General features: G+C 47.9%; 6 protein-coding genes across 6 annotated transcripts; 4 read left to right on the plus strand and 2 right to left on the minus strand.

Moving 5' to 3' along the window:
* Positions 1-994: 994 nt before the first annotated feature.
* Positions 995-2,036, plus strand: PADG_07962 (uncharacterized protein; the record flags this gene model as incomplete). The annotated part of the gene is made up of 3 exons (XM_010765046.1): positions 995-1,282; positions 1,519-1,653; positions 1,746-2,036. 3 exons carry the CDS (start codon positions 995-997, stop codon positions 2,034-2,036), a joined length of 714 nt encoding a protein of 237 aa, XP_010763348.1.
* Positions 2,037-4,953: 2,917 nt separating this feature from the next.
* On the minus strand, positions 4,954-7,232 carry PADG_07963 (uncharacterized protein; the record flags this gene model as incomplete). The annotated part of the gene is made up of 4 exons (XM_010765047.1): positions 4,954-6,759; positions 6,836-6,928; positions 6,998-7,135; positions 7,191-7,232. The coding sequence occupies 4 exons, from the start codon at positions 7,230-7,232 to the stop codon at positions 4,954-4,956; spliced, it is 2,079 nt and encodes a 692-aa protein (XP_010763349.1).
* A 355-nt stretch (positions 7,233-7,587) lies between these two features.
* Positions 7,588-8,794, plus strand: PADG_07964 (H(+)-transporting V1 sector ATPase subunit E; the record flags this gene model as incomplete). The annotated part of the gene is made up of 3 exons (XM_010764954.1): positions 7,588-7,869; positions 7,965-8,500; positions 8,644-8,794. 3 exons carry the CDS (start codon positions 7,588-7,590, stop codon positions 8,792-8,794), a joined length of 969 nt encoding a protein of 322 aa, XP_010763256.1.
* Positions 8,795-9,351: 557 nt separating this feature from the next.
* On the minus strand, positions 9,352-14,685 carry PADG_12385 (uncharacterized protein; the record flags this gene model as incomplete). Its single annotated transcript, XM_010765100.1, has 8 exons — positions 9,352-9,990; positions 10,061-10,211; positions 10,272-10,338; positions 10,395-10,527; positions 10,583-10,635; positions 10,694-10,795; positions 10,873-11,856; positions 13,683-14,685. 8 exons carry the CDS (start codon positions 14,683-14,685, stop codon positions 9,352-9,354), a joined length of 3,132 nt encoding a protein of 1,043 aa, XP_010763402.1.
* A 92-nt stretch (positions 14,686-14,777) lies between these two features.
* Positions 14,778-15,248, plus strand: PADG_12386 (uncharacterized protein; the record flags this gene model as incomplete). The annotated part of the gene is made up of 3 exons (XM_010765101.1): positions 14,778-14,816; positions 14,897-15,071; positions 15,163-15,248. 3 exons carry the CDS (start codon positions 14,778-14,780, stop codon positions 15,246-15,248), a joined length of 300 nt encoding a protein of 99 aa, XP_010763403.1.
* A 1,820-nt stretch (positions 15,249-17,068) lies between these two features.
* On the plus strand, positions 17,069-21,739 carry PADG_07967 (uncharacterized protein; the record flags this gene model as incomplete). Its single annotated transcript, XM_010765048.1, has 4 exons — positions 17,069-17,497; positions 17,580-20,555; positions 20,612-20,841; positions 20,899-21,739. The coding sequence occupies 4 exons, from the start codon at positions 17,069-17,071 to the stop codon at positions 21,737-21,739; spliced, it is 4,476 nt and encodes a 1,491-aa protein (XP_010763350.1).
* Positions 21,740-22,087: the final 348 nt, after the last annotated feature.

The following is a 22,087-nucleotide window of genomic DNA, read 5'->3' on the forward strand; positions in this document are numbered from 1 at the left end:
CTCTCAGAACCAACTACTCTCTACTAGCCTATGTTTTTGGCGTCTTTCCCCTGCAGCATAAATTAGATATCCCCCGCATCGAATGGAACCGTAATTATAAACAAATCCACCCATCAACCCTCAACCCAAACACCAGTTTGTCCCAGCGCCTCTTACCAAAATTGAGGTTGTGGCGACACCCGAGATATTCTACCAGGACAATAATAACTACATTTGCTGCCCAAAGATTCGCTGGGGAGGAAGCGCCGTTGGGTCCGGGCTGTGATTCGCTCGCTGCGAACAGCTTGATGCTTGCTTTGGTCCCATTAGTCAGCCGGTGGTGCGTGGTGTTTGCATGCATTGGCGGTGTGCCGTGTGCGGATGATCAGGGCTCCCCATCAAAGGTCTAAAGAGTGGCATGGCATGGCTGACGCGGCGGGAAGTGTGTTTGAGCCGCGAGACAGCGCAGGGATGTATTCCTGTGCATCAACGCGTGGAACTCTTGCCCTTGTCAGTGGGTGGTATCCAGGGTGTGGCATTCCGGTCTGGAATAACGGTATGTACTCGATGTACTCTGCACGTCCAGCACAGGCAATTGGGCCATTGGACACAGCATAGGGCACTGTCATCTGTTCCGTCCAGCGGTCTGGCAGCGTTGAATGCAGGGGAACATGCTGTATTAGGCAGCTGGACAAAATAAGCCCTTGGAAGTTTAACGAGTTGGTTAGTTTCCCAAGTTAACTTGGTCTAACTGAACTATTTAGTTATCTCCACGTCCCTTAGTCAGCCGTGAGTCAGCCTCCCCTTCCATAAGCGGTCTAACCTCCCCTTCGCTCCTTCCCAAACCAACTCCCGACTTCCTTCCTCTGCCAACGCGTTACTCGATTCGGCCTGCCCTTCGATCTTCGCAAACATCATTCCTCTTTCGGCCAACCCGCCCATATCCAACCCATCCCCATCCCATCCTCGACGGCCTTCCGCTGCTCCAACCGCTTCGCAGACCCCTACCGTCGCCATGGCTGATATCACCGCCGTCGCTGACGAAAACCCTTCTCCCTCCCAGGACGACCTCGTGTCCGGGGGCAATGGCGCTGCTGCTGCTGCTGCTGCTGCTGCTGCTGCCGCCGCCGCTGCTGAGAATCGCACTACCAAGCGCCCTCGCATCAGCAACGCGGCCGAAGACGATGATGACGACGATGAAAAGCCTGGTCGTGAGCGCCGGAAGATAGAAATCAAGTTCATCCAGGATAAATCGCGTCGCCACATCACGTTTTCCAAGCGAAAGGCTGGCATAATGAAGAAGGTCAGCACCGTCTTACTGCTTTCATCTATACCTCCCCTGCTTGCATTGGATATTTGCTCCACCAGCACCACCAGCACCACCACCACCACCGCAACATTACCTTCAATATTCAACCTTCTCAACACCTTCTGCTTGTCGCATTCATATCATCAATGTCATCGTCTTTTTTTTTTTATCCTGTTATTATTCCTTTTCTTCACACGGCATTAACATGATGAGTTCTTGTCTGAATCTAGGCTTATGAACTGTCCGTCCTCACGGGCACCCAGGTCCTGCTCCTGGTGGTATCCGAAACAGGTCTGGTTTACACGTTCACCACTCCAAAACTCCAACCGCTTGTCACCAAACCAGAGGGGAAGAATCTCATCCAGGTATGATTGCTGCTGTCTAAAGACTTTGACACCCCCCACTTGCCTTGCAAAACGGGACTCGAAGAGCTGATCGCCCTTCCTCTCTCCTACAGGCATGCCTCAATGCCCCAGAGCCTGCCAGCGCAGAGAACGGCGTTGAAGTACCCGAAGTCCCCACGGAAGCTTCAGACGATGTCAGTCACGCCAATGTCGCGGGCCAACAACCCAATATTCCCCGTCCTGGCGCTATGCATCCCGGATACATGTCCAGTGAGCATCAGCAACAAATTGCATATTACCAAAACCTCCAACAACAACAGCAGCAACAAGCACAGGCCGGAGGTCAGTATACAGGTATGCCAATTGGCGCACGCCTACCTCAGCAACATCAACCTGCTGCATAGGTTTCCCTTTTCTCCAACCCCGTGCTTATTGCCCGACCCCATCGCCTTTCTTTTTACGTTTTAGCCCTGCTTCTTTGTCATTCAACTCCTGGCTTCTTGTTGGCGTCAAGATAGGCGTGCCGCTCGTCGTTTGATACTATTATATTTCTGCCTCGTACTTTCTTTAATTGTTTTGTGTATTCATTCCTCTCTCTCTCTCTCTCTATCTCCCCCTCTCTCTCTTTGTTTTCCTTCTACTATTTTGATCGCGCATGGATGCCTTACCCTCCCGATTGATACCCAACTGGCAATGTGATGCCACAACTTTTCCGCACTTATGGGCTCAATGAGATCGAAGAAAAATCGACGTTATGGCGTTGCGGTACTACTCTCCATTGGCCTTCATTTCCCCTTGGGTCATTTCATGAAAGGACAAAAAAACGGCTACGTTGAACGAGCGGAAAAAAAAAAGAAACAAGCGAGAAATCAAAACAGAAACAACACATGACTAGTCCATGATATTTTGATAATGACGCTTTTTCACTTTGCCATTCTCTATTTCTCTGTACTTCCCGTTAATTTGTCCTTCGTTGTTGTATCTAACATCTTCCCTATTTAACTACCCTTCACTTGACGTTCCTCCCTCCCGCCCTCCTTCAAAACCCCGTTCACTCTCACGCTCCTACAAATCCGTCATGGCCACTAACGTGCCATGTTACAGAATAACAAAATTAAGGATAAAACACTTATACCCAGAGCAGCGCTAAAAATTCTTATAAACACAAAACCCCCCACCCCAAAAAAAAAATAAAAATAAAGAAAAGGCCAAAGGTGGAAAAAAAATTACCCAATGTTTTCAATTTTTAGGTGGGGCGAACGGAGAAAAGGGTGGAATGGATGACGGGGGAAGCCTGGTATCAAACACCACTCACACCGTATCGTATTAAATACCTAGCTATATATAAACCTTATATATGCTTCCTCCCCTCCAGCTACCGTCTCGTCGCGACTTCACACCCTGTCTCCGTGCCCACGCCCTCAGCCCTCGCGCCCTTTCTCCCCTCCCTCCAGATGCAGTTTCGGCTCGTGTTCACTTTAGACAGGGCAGGTTAATGGGGAATCAAGGGCTCTCTCTCTCTCTCTCTTTTTTTTTTTTTTTTTTTTTTTTTTTTTCTTTTTGCTTTATATCTTATCTATGTATGGATGGACGGATGGATGGGTGTTTTTCTTTTCCTTTTTTTGCGGAGCAATGATTCACAAGGCGGAGCTGCGTATCTATCTTTCTTTAACTCTTTTTTTTCTCTTGCTGCTTTCAATGCCGGTAGTTTATATTTTTTTTCTTGTTTCCTTTATTTCTATCACTATTTATATATCAGTGAGCGGAGAAAGGGGGCGGGTTGTTTTTGTCCCTTCTTCTATTTCCTTTCTTTTCATTCCCTTTCCTTTATAAGTTCTATGCGACGGTACGTATCGTCCTCCTTTTCTTCCCGCTTTATTAGGGGTTATGGACTTGATGTTTTATGTGTTTATCTTCAGCCCCTGTTTATGCTTCCCCTCTTTCTGCTTCATTTAGCTCTGCGTCTGTGGGGTGCATTCCATCGTTGTTGGAAGTTATTCGTTAGGTTTGGTATTTGAATTAGGTTTTTCGTTGTTTCGTCGGTTGTCAGCTTTGAGTAGTCGGTGTATTCTGTTGAACTTCGGCGGCTAAGGGGTTAAGCAGTCTATCGTTATGTTTTGATTCCTCGTTACGGGATTGGAATGAAAGGGCGGGCAAGGCAAGGCTAAGAGGATGCGGAGATGGTATATACTGGAACTTCAACGACTCTTTATGACGAGGGGCCGGGGGCTGGGGCCGGAGAGGGAAGAAAAGGGATGTGGTAGCAGGGGTAACAGCTGAGGTTTTTTTTTTCTTTTCTTTTTTTTTTTCCGGGGATTTATTTGGTTTAACTACATCTCGTTTTTGTTTTCTTTGCTTTCGTATTTTTATTTTTTCCCTTCTTCCTTTTATTTGCTTCTATAATTTTAAATGTTTTTCTTTCATATGGGATTGACAATAAAGGTAGTAGATGTTTTTTGTTAGTTTGATAGTGAAGCTTACGAAGGTGGTACTTTAATTTATTTTATTCGTCCACCCGTTCACCCGTTCACCCGTTCACCTCTTTCTCTTTCTCTGCTTTTGTTTTTTATGGAAATAGTATTGATTGCTTTGCACATTGAGACTTCTGGGTTTCGAGCCTGTGGATGAGATCTATGTGGGTTAATGGCATGGCAATGTGTGAAAAAAAGTAGTTGCGTAGAGTTGATTACAATGAGGCGGTTAGTTAGTAGTTAACTAGTTGATTTGGATTGGCTTCAACTACTCACGAACGTTAGGACTCTGCTGGATTCACTTCGTAAAACTACAGATAGTGGATGCTCCTTTGGAATTGGGTTGAGGGGATGGAATGGAGTGGAATAAAAAACTTTAAAAGGAAAAGATGAGGAACAGTCAGTTTAACTAAGCTAACTAGATGGGGCAAAGAGGTTAAATATAAATATGCGTGGCGTGGGGTTTCTACGGTGGAGTCGAGCGCTGCTTGTGTGCGATTTATCTCCCAGCATATTTAGAGAATTGGGGGTTGTTTGTTGGGACCAGCCCTTTGCTCCATTCTCTTCTATCTCATCGAGACGGAAAGCAAGGAATCTACGCTTTGTATTTTTCCTTGCGAGCTGTGCTTGTTGGAGCATATTGTACATACACGTCGCGAGAGTGTGCGCTATATGGAGCTATAGCATATGATATATTTATTGTCGAAACAACAACACGCACAGTCACCGCATGCATGGGAAGCAGCGTAACACGAAAAACAGACAAATGTGGAATAAGGATGAAGTAACATGTACCAAACATCCCCCTTTCTAGGTACACCCGGAATATCTACCGCGCCATACCCAACATTTATCGGTCCCGCTCTCGCCCTCCATCTCCATCTCCGTCGTCATCGGAATCTTTCATCCTCCCATTCCCCCCCTCTTCTGTTTCCCGCCTCCGAAACCCCACCCACTGCCCTAACCAGCGCAAGGGGCCCGTGAATTGCGATCGGTGCTGAGGCCTATGATCTCCTTCATCGTGATCAACACCGACGTCGCCAAGATCACGGGCACGGGCACGGGTGTTGGCGTTAGTACAAGTACCGGCATCATCGACACCACCAACGGCGCCAGCAGTAGCGGCACTACAGACATCCCTCTGCACAGCTCCACATCTATAATTCCTGGTAAACGGCGAAGACATTCGTCGTCGCGACGGCGTGCACTGGTCGCCGCCGTTGCTACTGCGCAGGCTTCCGCGGCCCGCGAACCGTACACGTCGGGAGGACAGGTCCCATGTCCACGACGATGCGCTGGGGAGTCTGCGGATTTGTCGTTGTTGGTGGTGGTGGTTGTTCAATGTTAGTCGGGGCGAGAATGGAGAGGATGGATCGTTAGTGAGTGGAGAGTTATTCTCGCTGCAGTCGGAGACGCCAATTGAACGCTTTCTGCTACTGCTGTTGTTGTTGTTGCTGTTGTTGTTGTTGTAGTAGGAGAGGGAGGGGATTGTGCTGCTTTTGCTGCGGTAGTGTCTGTGGGGAAAGGAGGTGAATGGGAGGAGAGGTGAGGTGGGTGCTGCTAGGTCGGGATCGAGGGTTTCTCCGGAGTCGTCTAGGTCAGCCCAGATTTCGGCGGTTTCGAGGCTGGGTTGGGTGCTTCTGCGGAGTCGGAGTGGGAGGTGGCTTAAGCTGCGTGTGTAGAAGAGGGGTGGGGGAGAAGGCTTCCGCTTCCGCTGCTGCTGCTGCTGCTGCTGCTGCTGCTGTTGTTGTTGCTGTGGTTGTTGGAGGAGGGGTTGTCGTTCCCCTAAGGCTGTTTCTTCGTCTTCGGGATAGTAGATGTATTTTGGTGGGGTGAGTTGTTCTTCGAGCGGGCCTAGGCCGGGGGCTAGCGGGGTTGGTGTTGGACCCGCTGGCACGGCGTTCGGGTGGGCAGTGGCATCTTCTAACCTCCAGGATAAACAGAGGACGCCGGATAAGAGTATTATGGTACCTAGGGCTATTAGACCGGCATATAAGCCCGAAAGCCGTGAGCCTTGATCAAAGTATATCAATCCATCTAGAATAGCGATGACGTTGTATATGCAGAAAACATAGGGATAGAGAATGCTGGTACTACACAGCTTGAGGCCAGAGTGCATGTAATACAGCTGCGTGAGAGCAAGTGCAATCAAGCCTAGAAGGATGATCCATGACTGCCAGCGGTTGAACTGGTTCACGCGGTCTATTATGGTGCGCACAATCAGCTCGACGGCGGACTTAGCGACCAGGAGAGAGTGCGCAGACAGAATCCCACTGACAGATCCGTACATCATGCCCCGCATCATTTTAATGCGTGGACTATTGTGGCCATAGAAGGACGGCGTGCATGGGATGGTTATGCAGTGTTGTATCATCCACTCTCGGGTTCTGCCAGGCGTGGATACCAGTTTAAGCAAGCGGGCGGCCAGAATGGTCAGCACTACAACCCCGGTTGTTCCAGCCATCCACACCAAGAATGGAGGGCGGCCAAGAAGGACCAGTAATTGGTTTAGAGTATGCGCAGGCTCTCCAATCGCTCCGAATGTGCCGATCAAAATGGCTCCGAGGCAGACGAGGATCGTGCCGAAAACCGAGCAGCGGGTAAATGGCTCTCGTAGGATCAAGGCTGCAAATATCGTATTGAAGACAAGTCCAGACTAAAGGGGATATGCGTTAGATCTTCTCTTGTTTGTAGGTGTACATATGAGGGGAGGGAAATGAGTTTGAACGCACGGCTTGTAGAGTCGACAGCACCGGTAAAGGAAGGGTTGTGATTTGTATCGTGCTGCCGACAATGTTGGACACGACGAATATGAGCATTCCCAACTAATTAATTTATAGATCAGTATATCAAACTCCTATTCACTATCCCTCTCGCGGGTCGGTAGTCCTCACCTGCCATCGTCTCCGTTTGTAGGGGGGCCGGCGCAAATCATACGGTCGTTTTTCATCCTCCAGGAGATGCGACTTGCGTTGGAGCGTCAGACCAATGGCCTGGAGGCTTGTCGATATCAAGCCAACAAATACTCCGATCTGAAGGGTATCAGTTGAGGATATGAGACGTTGGTTTATGGATGTATGGACGTACCGCAATACTTCCGCCCGGCGACAAGGCCCCTAACCGTCCCATGTCCTGGTATCCTCATGCATCAGCCGGGGGACACAGCGGCGAGCAGCAGAAGGGGGGCATCGACCTCGAGATGCTAACTATGGATGAGGGGCATTGCCAGCATTGGGGAAGATACAGTAAAAAAGGGCGGTAGATTCAATTCGCCTGCCTATGAAGAGTAGGAGTAGATATATATAGTCGGTAGTTTGTTTGGTACTGCATAGTTAGTCAACTTATACACAATAGTCGAGGATTCCGGAGAGTGACGTTTGGAACTAGGACTGCTTACCTAATCCAGGGCAGTCAGGGCCCACGCTAGCCTGACTGGGCCAGTTGAACCCTAAGACTTCATAACTACATACAAACCTCTATCCCCATGGAGATGTTGTTGCACACTTCTGTGGATATTTTAGGTATTGCATTCCCACGTCTATTAGTTAATCACGATATCCAGGAGTTCACCACACCCCGTCAGTCGCGCTGCTTTATAACCGTGCCTCAGAACGCAGCGTACATACAATACAATACACTCCCGCTGCTATCTACCGTAGCTGGTGGCATCTACAACCATCTCCTCCTTACTCTTCGCAAGACACCCAGCTTCACCACCCCTGCCTCCGCCAAAATGTCACAAAGCCATGCCCTCTCCGACGACCAGGTAGACCTCCCAAGCCAATACCCCCCACCTCCAATCCACAAGAAACAATGAATAAGGAAAACAAAGTGTCTGGCAAGGTAACTTACCTGAACTAGGTCGCGGGTGAACTCCGCAAAATGACCGCCTTCATCCGCCAAGAAGCCCTCGAAAAAGCCCGCGAAATCCAGCTGAAAGCCGACGAAGAATTCGCCATCGAGAAATCCAAACTCGTCCGCCAAGAAACAGCAGCCATCGACCACCTCTACGAGAAGAAGTTCAAACAGGCTTCCATGTCCCAGCAAATCACCCGCTCAACACTCGCTAACAAAACCCGTCTGCGCGTCTTGACAGCCCGCCAGGAGCTTTTGGATGAACTCTTTGAGCAGGCGAGGGTGCAGTTGGCGAGTGTGACGGTGAAGGGGGCCAAGAAGGGAGGCAAGAAGGGAGGCGGGGGGTATCAGACGACGTTGAAGGGGTTGGTGCTGGAGGGGTTGTATGCGTTGAATGAGAGGAAGGTGCAGGTTCGGGCGAGGAAGAAGGATTATGAGGTTGTCCGGAAGGCGATTGGGGAGGCGGAGGCGGAGTTCAAGGAGAAGGTTGGGAGGGAGAGTAGTGTGGAGTTGCTGGAGAGTGATCCGCTGCCTGAAGGGTCGTAAGTGCTCAGTGTTTCTTTAATGCCAACTTTGTTTGTCTGCCCCCACGTATCTGCTGTGAATGGCTTCATTTTTTGTTTTCTTTCTTTCTTTCTTTCTTTTCTTTTTTTATTTTGCTAATGTCTTCCCTCCCATTTTCTAGAGCGGGAGGTGTCATTATCATCGGTACAGCAGGTAAAATTGACATCAACAACACCTTTGAAGAACGGCTGCGGCTCCTTGAGATTGATGCTCTACCGGCAGTCCGGGAAACGTTGTTCGGCAAGAATAAGAACCGCAAGTTTTATGATTAGGGCTACCCATCATCTGTTCATTACCTTTATTTTGGGGTGGGGGTTTATATATATTTGTTCTTAATGAGTTTCCTTTCTGTTTAACCATCTTTGATGGTGGGTGCATTCGTCTATACAGCTTTGTACTCCGAGCGATTATTTCGTTCTCCTTTTCCCCTTTTTGGTTGTCACTATCTGTCCATCTGTTCCGATACAACGTGCTTTCTCTCTTATCGCTGGCGTCAGTCGCATTTCTGAATTTTGTGTGCCATGATCTACGTATGTTTTGCAGGGGGCTGTTCTCTACCCGGCCTCAAGCGCAGTTCGCATCTATATTCTTGGACGTTGATTTGCCGTATTACTAGAGCCCGTCCAAGTATTTTCCTTCTTTATGTACTTCTTCGCACGGCAACTAAGGGATAAATCAATATAGAGATACCCGTTTTGCGAACGATTCCACAACATATTCCTATTCAAAAGTTCTTTTTAACACAGAATGTTCATCGCCTACGATGCTTGTAAAAAAAAACAGTCCAATTGTAACATTACACATGCTTAATATTGACAGTTTCACATCTTCAACGGGCCCCTTTACCTTCAACCCGACCTGAACCACCATCCCCTACCACCTTAACGTGCTCAGTGAGCGTCTTCTGATGCTTTTCCACCGCCCTTTCCCCAATCACAAACAACGCCTTCGCCGGCCGCGGCCTCGTCCTCACCCCAAACGCAAGCCGATAATACAACGCCTGCAAATTCTCCCTCGCCTCCGACCTGCGCAAATGCGACGCCCCCGAATCCCGAATCGCAGAGAATATCGCCTTGATGACATCCGCCAGTCCGTCCACGACGGCATTGAACTCGCTCTCCCGACTGCCGCTGAAGGAGGGCTTTGTCGTGCCGGAGTCGATGGCTATGTCTAGGATGCAGGTGAGGGCGTGAAGTTCCCAGAAATTAAAGGGGGTTTTGGGATTGTTGCGGGGGGCGTTTGAGTCGAAGCGTTTGTCGTGGCGAAGGTAGGCTGTTAGGCGGGGGAGGTCGAAGAGGTGTTCTTGGGGTTTGCCCAGGGGGGAGGAGTCCTGGTAGAAGTAGGCCCAGGCGAGACGGCAGCGGAAGAGGGCGATGCGAGGGTTCATGGGGAGGATGTTTTTGAGGAGTTGGATTTGGAGTTCGGGGTGTTTTACGGTTTTGAAGAGGTGGAGGGATATGTCGTAGAGCTGGCGGGTTTGGTTAGTTTAGATGTTTGTTTCAAAATGGAAGGGTATGTGTGAGTATGAAGGCGCTTACTGTTAGGTCTGAGATTTTGTCTGGGGCTCCCAGAAGGCTCGTTATGATCTTTTGTACTTCTAGGCTGATAAGACAGTCCGTCATGACTCCTTCATCTATGGCAAGTCGAAGAATGACCTTGAGTACATATTCGCGGGTGTTGTCGTCGAACCTGAATGGAAGGGGTTAGCTATATGTTCAGAGATTTTATCGAAATATTTTGGCTCCCTACTTCTCTGATAGCGCGTGTATTATTTGGAGTGCTGATAATAGATATTTATGATCTCGAATCCGATATTCTAAGGAAAAACATCAGCAGGTTGCCAATATAATACACTGGCAGGTAACAATTTACCATCAGATATTGTGTAGTCGGGCTCTAGGCTGCTGGATAGAGCAAGCGCGGCTGGCCTTGCCCCAAGCCTTTGGAAAATCTGATCGATACAGGATGGGTTTATGAGCGATGATATACGTCTCGAGGTGGAGTTCTACAGTGGTCAGTGATGTATGACTTTGTTTACGCGGAGATTTGGTATGACGCACAATTAATACATTGCTATATGACATTCGCAAGTAATCGTCTTGTTCCGTCGTGACTAAAAAAATTCATTAACACAACAATGATATTAGAACGGTAGAACATGAAGAACAAACCAGCTTGTAGAATCCACAGCAGTATCTCATCCGGCAGAGTGTTGATCGACAACGAATCCGCGACTATCCCTGAGAAAAATGCTCGACCGCGAGAAGAAAGATCTAGAATCGCGTTAATACCAGACATATATACAACCCCTATAACAACGAACATGAAGCGGCAGGCAAAAGCTTCCAACCTTTCAAATTAACCTGCCAGGACCCAGGCGCTATGGACTTAGAGGGAAACTTAGGCTGAGGTACAGCTGGTGGGTCCTCTTCGAAGAACAGCCAGCTTCTCCCAATCGCAAACATTTCTGTTCTTTCAACAGCATCTCTGAGTCGCTGAATGCCCTTGGTATCCGTCTCATTCTCCACAGCTGCAGCGAGCAGATCATCACGCAGCACCCCACAACTCTTATCCGATGGAGCTTTGGGCTGGAGGCTCTTTTTTATCTTTGCAACTTTGGCCTCTGTTCTCTTGTCATTGGCAGCATCTTCAACAAGAGTGTCCAGAGAAAATTGATATTTGGGTAGATTTATTGAATCATTGGATTTCAGAGAGCTAAGGCCTGCATAGGGTTGCCGCGATCTCCTAGCTGCGCTGCTGCCGTTATCGTCATCCCTACCATTATGAGCCTTGGTGGGGAATGAAGTGGAGTGAGCTGCGCCAGGAATCGGTTTCAGAAATTTATTAAACAGATCGTCTGCTGTTTCTAGATCTGAGAGCGAGTCTGTATCCTCATCGGAATTGGTAATGATCACCTGCCCATCTCTCACGATCCGTTGGGAGAAGGAATTTGACGATGAGATAGTTTGCTGTTGGCCGCTGGAGGCTTCCGGCAGCCTGCTTCCCATGGTCGTATTGGAAAAGACGCCTTCACTGGTAAAATGGGGGACAGGAGATGGACTGGAGGTGACATTGCACTGTGTGGTTCGTTCCAGAGGAACGGGTGAGATGAAGGAGGAGGGTGGGCCGGAGGGAGAACACAGGCTGAGCGGGGATGAAAGTGGAGATGATGTATCCATGGACCCATTCAGCCTGCTGGCAGCACTTAGGGTGCTGATGTGTGGAGTAAGACTACGTCTGGGAGGAGACCCAGCCTGGTGCCCCGAGGAGCTGTGATTGCTTGACATTGTTGGCCACAGGGAACATGCGGCTCGATCTGACGTTGCATCGTATTCTGTTTCAGTCGCGTCAAAAAACGTGAAGCGGGTAGATCGCGATATCACGTGGTTTGGGATTCAATATTTCCTCTTTGGGAGATTCAATCAGGTAAACTACTTTTGAATACGCCGTGGCAATATATGCAACTATATGTAAACTCTACTACATAACTACATAGTTATACGCGACTCGGCTCAGCCAGTGAAAGCAGCGGTTGAAAGTGGGGAGAAAGATCCTGTTCACCAGCACCGCTTTGTCAATTTTGTATAATGCTTTTAAATTGCTAGTTAGATCACGGATCCATCTCCATCTGAACGACTGTTGACGTATGTCCTGTCTATCTCTCTAGCACACGTACGTATATCTTGTCAATAAAATCTGGATTGGGAGAAGGCAGTACTTCGTAGTTCATGAAACAGATTGCTATTCTCGTATTTATTTCAAGGTGGTTGAGAATCCCGCACTTGGTCAGTGGTTAGAAGTCCGAGAATCCAGCTGATCGACAGGCTCAGCCGCGCGTTTCTTCGTGATTGCGTGAACGAGCTATTCATTTCGTAAGACTCTTGGGGATTATTCAGATCCACTTGCTGCTGATACCATGACCTGATCCGAGTGATGCCGTGTCGTTCGTAGATGTGAATTTACCCAATGGCTAGGCGTGATTACGATTGAACTGTGAGTTACAGACTTCGTATCCGTATTCGTTCATTTCAGATAGTGTCTAGTACCATTAAAAACGTCGTTACTTCTGAAGGATTCGGATTCGCATTCCATTGAGACTCAGATCGAGAGGCTGAAGGCTTCAGTTGAAAGGCAGATCGGGAGAAAGACGAGAGCTGGAAGATTGAAGGCTGATGAAATTTATCTACAACCCTGTGCCGACAAGGTCCTGGGATCGAACTCCGGTCCAGTCTTTGCTTTCTAAGTTGAAGCCTGTGTTCTTCTATTTCTGGATTCATACCGCATTTTGCAGTTTTCTCTTTCTTTGTGCTCAGCCTTCGTTAGCTGCTTGAAATAACTAATGAAATAGTGAATGAACACTTTTGTCTTTGGCTCAATAGATTTCTAAGCCTCCTCCGTCCAGCGTCAACGCAAGGATACACCAGCCTTATGGGCGCCCCCCCCCCCAAAGGTCTATTCTTAGCAAGGAAGTTCAGCCCTGCGACGGCGTTTCATCATGTATCCCGCAAAATCTGTGTATATTACGATTAAGAAACTTGAGCTTTCATATTGTAATTATTACCTGATTGATTGGTTGAAAGCACATTATCCTGTTGTTGCCAACGTGGCTGGCGTAGCTCATTTTCAAATATGGAGTAGTTAACTCTTAACTAGTTAACTAATTAGTTAGTTGACAGGTTTATCAATTTATTATGATCAATTGGCCATGCGTGCTTCGGTTACTTAGCGTTGACATCCTGGTCCTTGAACAGGGTTGGGGAAGCGGTTATTTGGGCAGAGAGTCCTGACCAGGTGAGCTTCACAATCTCATGACAAATCCATTTAGGAGAAGATTTTACGCGTGTGTAATTTCGCTTTTTCGGTGGTATTATTACTATTTCATAAACTTGAGCTTTTAGGTAGAAAATTTTGTTCCCAAGGGCTGGTTTTTGCGATTGTGACAATGGGTATCTCTTGCTTCAACGTTCATTTGAGAAGCAGGTGGGTTGGGGGTGGTTGTCTTTTACATTATGTCGGCGTATCAATGATGACCAGGTGCGTGGCTGTTTCATGACACAAAAAGCCCATTAGCTGCCAGGGTAAGTGACTAGCGAATCTATGAAATATTGGGCATCAACCTAACCTTGTGCATAGCTTATTGGCAACATCTTGACTAGTTACCCTTTGGAAGCTCAATATCAACCAGCCAGGGCAGATGTTGAGGGAAATCCTCATCCATCTCCTTAATGGAAGCATTTACAAAGAGCGTTTGCCTCCCCAATTCAACCGGATTGGCATCTCCACTACAATGGCTGGTCACATAGCACGTCTCAGAATGCTCCCCCGTCCCCGTCCCCGTCCCCGTCCCCGTCCCCGCCCCATTGGCCTCTCGACTCCTTACCGTCGACAAATCGCCCACAACAACTGACTGTCCATCATCAATATCTGAAAGCTGCAACGGTGTCTCGCCCATGTTCTCCGCCCGCGGTGGCCATGTGACAAGCTTCGCTCCCCAGCCCTCGTGGATATGCCCGAAACAGTGCAGACGGGGTCGGCTGCGAGCAACGGCATCGAAGAGATGTGTGCTCCCCACCTGATCACCGGATAATGTCCGATCCAGGATCCCTCTTGGGGGGCTGTGGGTTATGACTAGGTCGACGCCCTTCTCAATGCGAAAGTCATGGCCCTTTTGACGTGTATACTGAAATGCCCAGCCTCCGCATGCGGGAATGAAGGGGCTGGCATAGAGGGTTAACGATGCGCCATTCTCGAGAGTAAAATGGTGCGTGCCTTCGTCGAGAAATACGATTCCGGCCGAAGTGGCTGGTTCTTCGTTGAAGAGCTGGCGCGCTTCGCCCGGGTCGCCGTATGCCTTCTTGATGAGGCCTGGGTCAAGGACTTTGAATTGGCCGGCGACCTTGTCCTTGAAGAAGGGGGTGTCAAGGGTGAAATCGTGGTTTCCGGCTATGACAAGCTTGAGGGGGGCAGTGAGGTTCGAGAGAAGGTGTATGGCGGAGTGCAGTTCTTCTAGCGTAGACCCTTCTGTGAGATCGCCGCAGTGAATGACTACGTCTGCATGCTGTGTTGGGTTGGTTTCTGGGCCGAATTCTCTGCTATGTGTATCGGAGAGGATGAGAAATCGGGTTTTGATAGTTGGGGAGGTGGGAGATTTTGGAGGGTTCATGATCTGAGGTCGTCCGTGCGTTTGGAGAGCTGGGTACAGGTGTGTTGATGAATGTGGGTCGCTAGAACATAGAGTGCTGAGATATTATTCAGATGGAAGGGGTTATACTGAAGGAGAGAGCGCATGTCAGCGTTTGGTTCTATGCAATCACATTGTTGTTGTTGTTGTTGTTATTACTATTATTTATTTATTTATTTGTTGCTAATCCCAGAGTGATGCTTGGATGCCTGAGCTCTGGAAAGTCTGCGGGAGAGCCCAAAGCAGCGGAGACAACCTGCTCTCCAACTGTTTACTCCGAGCTGCGTCATTATTACAAAGTACAGAGAAGCGATCTGTCAAGGAGCTTGGTAATAAAGTTGCATATATGGGTTCTTTTCTGGCAGCCTGTGCTTTCTCTATTTTTTATTTTTTTTCTTTTTCTTTTCTTTTCTTTTCTTTTCTTTTCTTTTTTTTTTTTTTTTTTCGTTTTTCTTGTAGCGATAATTATCTTTTCGCCCTACCATTGGCAAGCCTTTGCTAACCGGCTCTCGGATGCTTCGGAGATGATTCTGATCGCCCGGTAAATTACGGTACTGGATGCAGTTCGTTAGCCTTATGGGGTTTCTGTGGGTTCTGCGTTCTTTTGCTGGGACAGGGTTTTACGGGTAAAACCGTAGTGGGTAGCATGGACCAGAGAGCCGAAACGGAGCAGATTGTGCATCTTAATAATGTTCTCTCCCCAAACCCGGTTCCCGTTCATAACTCTGTCTCCCACTATAAAGGTTCTGGACAGAGCCGTTGCCAGAGGCCACTCCCTTGCTACGGCGTGGGTCGGATTCAAGCCACAAAATGAAGTGGTAAAGTGTACTGAAGACAAGCTCAAAGGGGGTGATGATGCGATGACCAAAAAGTATCGAAAGCATGAAATACGTTATAAAAATGTATTCTTGAAACGGCTTTGGTACGATTTGTTTATTTATCCTGTACGTAAATAACTACAGAATAGATGATGAGTAATTAGTCCCGATCAATAACAAGAGATCAAGATAGTGACGGCATGCAGGAAGAGCCTGCACAATTTTCCACAGAACAGGAAGCAAACCCCGTGCCCGAGGATTTTGCAGCGGACAGCAGCATCCACATAATGGGGTTGTTGGCAGCGGGCAGTTGACAGCGCTAGAAGAAACTCGGCGTGGGCGGACTTGGGAGACGATGCTACTAACTACCGTTAGCAGCCTGTAAAGCGGGGTTGTGATGGTTCGATTCGAAGAGTCACTGCATCCAATATAAGTTATCGATTTCGTACTTGGAAGATAGGGGGATTTCCCCAAGCTTTTGCTTCTGCGAGGTAACGTTTTAACTATGTCCGATGATCAAGCTGAGTAATACTGTTGTTTTCCTCTCCAAAGACAAACTGTAGTTAAAAGGAGGGAAGGCAAAGTGGCAGAACATGCGTTGTCGGCCTCTGGCAACGGCAGCGAGGGTCCATACGTTATATGTAACCATGACAAACGGAGATAAATATTTCCGGGCCTGCGGGAAAAATAAGTTAGTTGATTTAACTATTAACTAAGTAGAAAGATTTTACTTAATTTATTTTATATATTTATTTATAGAGAGAGGATGGAAGAAATTGTCAGCGGGCGGGTATTTGTGAATGCAGGCGCAAGGTATTCGTCGGTGTGTACGTCACATTACCGCTGCTGCGAAAGGGGGCCAAAATACATCGTATTTTTTGATCTCCGTTGGTATTACCATATGATACCTGCTGACGAGTTAATACTGTGTCGTTTTCCAACTTCCCTCTCCAAGCCTCTAAACCAAACAACACCGCCACCACCACCACCACCACCACCACCCCCATTACCATCCGTCTCTACACCTACATTGACAGACCAACCTGCAAACTTAGGACACCTTGCGCATGGTCTTCTCTGCTGGCTTGTCTCTCGCACCGTGGCATTCTTTACATCGAGTCGTGTTGCTGGTCTCCAATACCGCTGTCGATTGTTCCATGCAATCCCAGATCTGTCTTCGTCCTAACCAATTCGCTCCTTCAATCGCCTCTTGATTATCTGTCCCTGTCGCTGTGTCTCTATTTAACAAATACCTTCTCAAACCTATTACCTTTTTGGGTTCTCACACGCGGATTCTGCTTCCGGTTGCCATATCCTCACATTCGTTAATTTTCGGTCAAGCCGCATACATCGTTACCTGTCCTCTCATATCTATCGATCTTTGTCGCGTTGGTATCACCGCCCTCCCCCCTGATCCTTTACTATCCCCACGAGCCATCCCAAGGCCAACTGAGTCTCCTTAATCGCCCGTAAAATTCCACAGATGTCCGAATCAGTTTCTTGACCTATTCCCATTTTATGTTACAGGTGGATTACGTAGCCTTGCAATGGCTGTGGTTCAGTTTGGTGCAGAGGATGAGGCCCACATCTCGAAACCCGTCAGACGAATGCGATGGGCCACCCAACGCCATGCCGGTGCCGGTGGATCGCGAAAAAGACGATCTATATTGGACAGGTTACACCATGGCACCGGCTTAAAGGAAGAAAAACGGAAATCAGCCGCCAGCTCTCCGCCCCACAGCGACGGATCGACGGTAGATGAAGGCTCGGTTGACAGCTCAAACCTCAGGAGGGTATTTTGCAACGTACCGCTTCCCGATGATGCAAAGGATGAGGACGGCCGTCTCCTAGCCAAATATTCGCGGAACAAGATAAGAACGGCAAAATATACTCCATTAAGTTTTGTTCCAAAGAATTTGTGGTTTCAGTTTCATAATATTGCAAATATTTACTTCTTGTTCACTATTATTCTAGCTGTGAGTTTTCATTGCCATCCCGTTTTATTTACTTGAACACGCCAAACTGACCTGTGGCTAACTCGTTAAAAATTAATCTTAGATTTTCCCTATTTTCGGCGCCACCAACCCTGGATTGAGCGCGGTACCCCTGATTTCCATTTTGACAGTTACGGCCATTAAAGATGCTATTGAAGATTGGAGACGGACCGTGCTGGATAATGAATTGAATAATTCTCCAATACATCGTTTGGTGGAGTGGAATAATGTTAACTCAGTTGAAGAAAATGTGTCTCTGTGGCGTCGGGCCAAGAAGTCGACAACCAAGACAGTAGTGAAGACTTGGAAGAAATTAAACGCTCTAAGGAAAGGCATACCGCTGGAGGACATTGAAGATGACATCCTCGCGGGACAACGCCCGTCCATAGAGACCCGTCGCACGCAGAGAAACTCCACTTACTCATACAGAGTATCGTTCCAATCAAACAATAATGAGCCCATTGAGGAAGGAGGCGCCATTCAGATGACTCCCGTCCCGTCACCTAATGTGGACCGATTCAATTCGCAGCAGGAGGGACAATCTCTAGCCGTTCCAAGATCTTCAACGGACTACTTATCCCCGGATCCACATCGTAAATTCGATCTCCTACACTCCGCCCGCGATTATGGAAGCGTGTTGAATAAGGCAAGACGGACACCCCAAGTAGCAAGATTCAAGCGCGATTTCTGGAAAAACGTTCAAGTCGGTGATTTCGTCCGTATTTACAACGAAGAACAGATTCCCGCCGATGTCGTCGTGTTTTCCACCTCCGACCCAGATGGTGCCTGTTACGTCGAAACGAAAAACCTTGACGGAGAAACGAATCTTAAGGTACGGCAGGCGCTTCATTGTACCCGCTCTGTTAAGCATGCGAGAGATTGTGAGAAGGCCGAATTTACGATTGAAAGTGAACCTCCTCACCCAAATCTGTATGAATACAATGGAGCTATCAAGTGGAATAAGCACGATCCGAAGTTCCCCGATCAACCCGGTCGAGAAATGGTGGAACCTATCACCATCAACAACATCCTCCTCCGTGGCTGTAGCTTGCAGAATACTGAATGGGTTTTAGGCATGGTGATTTTCACTGGTCTTCAGACAAAGATCATGCTCAATTCTGGCGCGACACCGACTAAACGGGCCAAGCTTGCCAGAGATCTGAACTGGAACGTCATCTATAACTTTATCATTCTGTTCTTTATGTGTCTTGTTTCTGGAATCGTTCAGGGTGTCACGTGGGGTCAGGGAAACAATTCTTTGAATTTCTTCGAATTTGGATCGTATGGAGGTTCGCCGCCGGTCGATGGGTTTGTCACGTTCTGGGCAGCTGTTATTCTCTACCAGAATCTCGTCCCAATCTCACTCTACATATCGCTAGAAATTGTTCGAACTGCACAGGCCATCTTCATCCACAGTGACAACTTCATGTATTACGATAAACTAGAATACCCTTGCACGCCAAAGTCATGGAATATATCGGATGACCTGGGGCAGATTGAGTATATCTTCTCAGATAAAACCGGGACTCTGACTCAGAATGTGATGGAATTCAGGAAATGCACTATCAACGGCGTGGTCTATGGCGAAGCATACACCGAAGCAATGGCTGGCATGCAGCGCCGTGAGGGTATCAATGTCGAGGAAGTTTCTAAAAAGGCTCAGGAAAATATCGCCAAATCTCGAGTTATGATGCTTCAACAGCTCCGTTCTATCCACAACAACCCATATCTCCATGACGACAAACTAACTTTTGTATCTCCCGATTTTGTTTCTGATCTTGCTGGAAATGCTGGTGAGAAGCAACAAGCCGCTAACGATCATTTCATGCTTGCTCTGGCTCTGTGCCATACAGTCATAACAGAGCGTACTCCAGGTGACCCTCCTAAGATTGAGTTCAAAGCCCAATCTCCTGACGAGGCAGCATTGGTTGCCACCGCACGAGACTGCGGCTTCACAGTGTTGGGACGATCAGGTGACGACATCCGGTTAAACGTTATGGGTGAAGAACGCTCGTATACAGTTCTGAACACGCTGGAATTCAACTCATCGAGAAAACGAATGAGCGCGATTATCCGGATGCCGGATGGGAAGATCTTATTGTTCTGCAAGGGCGCAGATAGTATAATTTATTCTCGTTTGGCTCGTGGGCAGCAGCAACAACTTCGAAAGGAGACAGCAAAACATCTTGAGATGTTTGCCAGGGAAGGTCTACGGACATTGTGTATCGCAGAGAGAGAGCTTAGCGAGGAGGAGTACCAAGCATGGAATAAGACTCATGACTTGGCTGCCCAGTCACTCACAGACCGGGAGATAAAGCTCGAGGAAGTCTCCAGTGCTATTGAGCAGGAACTTACTCTTCTTGGCGGCACAGCTATTGAGGATAGATTGCAGGACGGCGTCCCCGATACAATCTCCCTCCTGGCAAGGGCTGGAATTAAACTCTGGGTCCTAACGGGTGATAAGGTCGAGACTGCCATCAACATCGGATTTTCCTGCAATCTGTTATGCAACGAGATGGAACTGATAGTCTTCAATATCGATAAGGATGACCAAGACGCCGCTGAATTTGAGCTTGACAAGAATTTGAGGACATTCGGCCTGACGGGTTCCGACGAAGAACTTGTCGCTGCTCAAAACAATCATGAGCCCCCGGCTCCAACGCATGCCCTCATTATTGACGGGGACACCCTTCAGCTCATGTTAAGTCCTGAGCTGAAGCAAAAATTCCTCCTGTTGTGTAAGCAATGTAAATCTGTTCTGTGCTGCAGGGTTAGCCCTGCTCAGAAAGCGGCTGTTGTACAAATGGTGAAGACCGGGTTGCATGTTATGGCTCTTGCTATTGGAGATGGTGCCAATGATGTTGCCATGATTCAAGAAGCGGATGTGGGAGTTGGTATTGCTGGTGAGGAAGGTCGACAGGCTGTCATGTCGTCAGACTATGCGATTGGCCAGTTCCGATTTCTGCAGCGTCTCGTCCTAGTGCATGGAAGATGGTCCTATCGAAGACTTGGGGAGACTATTGCCAATTTCTTCTACAAGGTATGATCGTATATTTTCCGGTGCTTCGTCGTATACGTTACTAACCCATTTTTTAGAATCTTGTGTGGACCTTTGCTCTCTTCTGGTACTCGATCTACAACAATTTCGATGGTTCCTATCTGTTCGACTTTACGTATATTATCTTGGTCAACTTGGCGTTTACATCTCTCCCTGTGATATTGATGGGCATTTTGGATCAGGATGTGGACGATAAGGTCTCCCTCGCGGTTCCACAGTTGTATAAGACCGGTATTGAGCAGAAGGAATGGACACAAAAGAAGTTCTGGTAAGTGTATTTCTCCCTTGATTCTGTGGATCCAAAATTTTGACATGGATTCAATAGGCTCTACATGCTGGACGGGTTCTACCAGTCTATCATATGCTTCTTCATGACCTTCTTACTTTATCGTCCTGCCTCCGGAGTCACAGAAAACGGACTTGACCTTAGTGACCGGATGCGAATGGGTGTCTTTGTGGCTTGCTCTGCTGTCCTAGCGAGTAACTCCTACATCCTATTAAACACCTACCGCTGGGATTGGTTGACTGTTCTTATTAATGCCATCAGTTCCCTTCTCTTCTTTTTCTGGACAGGTGTTTACACCTCGGTTGAATCCTCCGGCCAGTTCTACAAAGCCGCCTTGGAAGTATTCGACACACTTTCCTTCTGGGCATTAACATTGTTAACATTGACAGTGTGTCTATCTCCTCGATTCACGATTAAATCACTCCAGAAAATATACTTCCCAAGGGACGTGGACATCATTCGCGAGCAGATAGTGCAGGGCAAATTCAAGTATCTAGATGAATATGAGGCGTACGTCCCTCCTGCAGCGGCTGACTTATCTCCCGCATCCACAGACGTGGATAAACCCATTGACCTCTCGACAAAGCGACCAATACCCATGTCTGAGGATGAGCGCCCCATCTACCCACCCTCTGTCGCTCCCACCGCGGCAACCCACAACCCAAGGAGCCAGAATGGAAGCGACGGAACCGGCGTGTCGAGCCTCGAATTCCGACACCAGCAACGGGTCTCGCTGGAACGTGGGCCTCTGGACCAAAGGTCCTCGTATCAACGGGTTCAACGGTCAATGGATAGAGCTAGGCATAGCTTTGAGGCCAGCAATGATTTCACGTCCGCGGCCATGTTAACTCGGATGGAGTCGACTCAAACAAAACCCTAGAAACTGTATCAGATTAAAGAGCAGTTTTTTTTTATATATATTTTTCTCCACTTCAAACAAACCCACTTAATCTCCTTATGATGGCGTGGGACATCTGTTTTTTACCCTCTTCTTATTATGTCACCCACGTATATCTCTATATATCTCTTTATCCGTACCTGGCAATATGATGACCCCTCCACATTTCCTCTTCACTGCGCAGTCGCTCTGTCGCGTCCATGCCTCGCCTCTTTTTTCTTCTTCTTTTCTTCTTCTTCTTTTTTCTTTGTTTATTCCCATTTGAATCCACAAGATCTGCATGAGAGACAATGTCCTATCTACGGTTTGTTTTCCTTTGTTTTACGTCAC

This window comes from Paracoccidioides brasiliensis, assembly GCF_000150735.1.
Source record: "Paracoccidioides brasiliensis Pb18 unplaced genomic scaffold supercont2.13, whole genome shotgun sequence".
NCBI classification, from domain to species: Eukaryota; Fungi; Ascomycota; class Eurotiomycetes; order Onygenales; family Ajellomycetaceae; genus Paracoccidioides; species Paracoccidioides brasiliensis.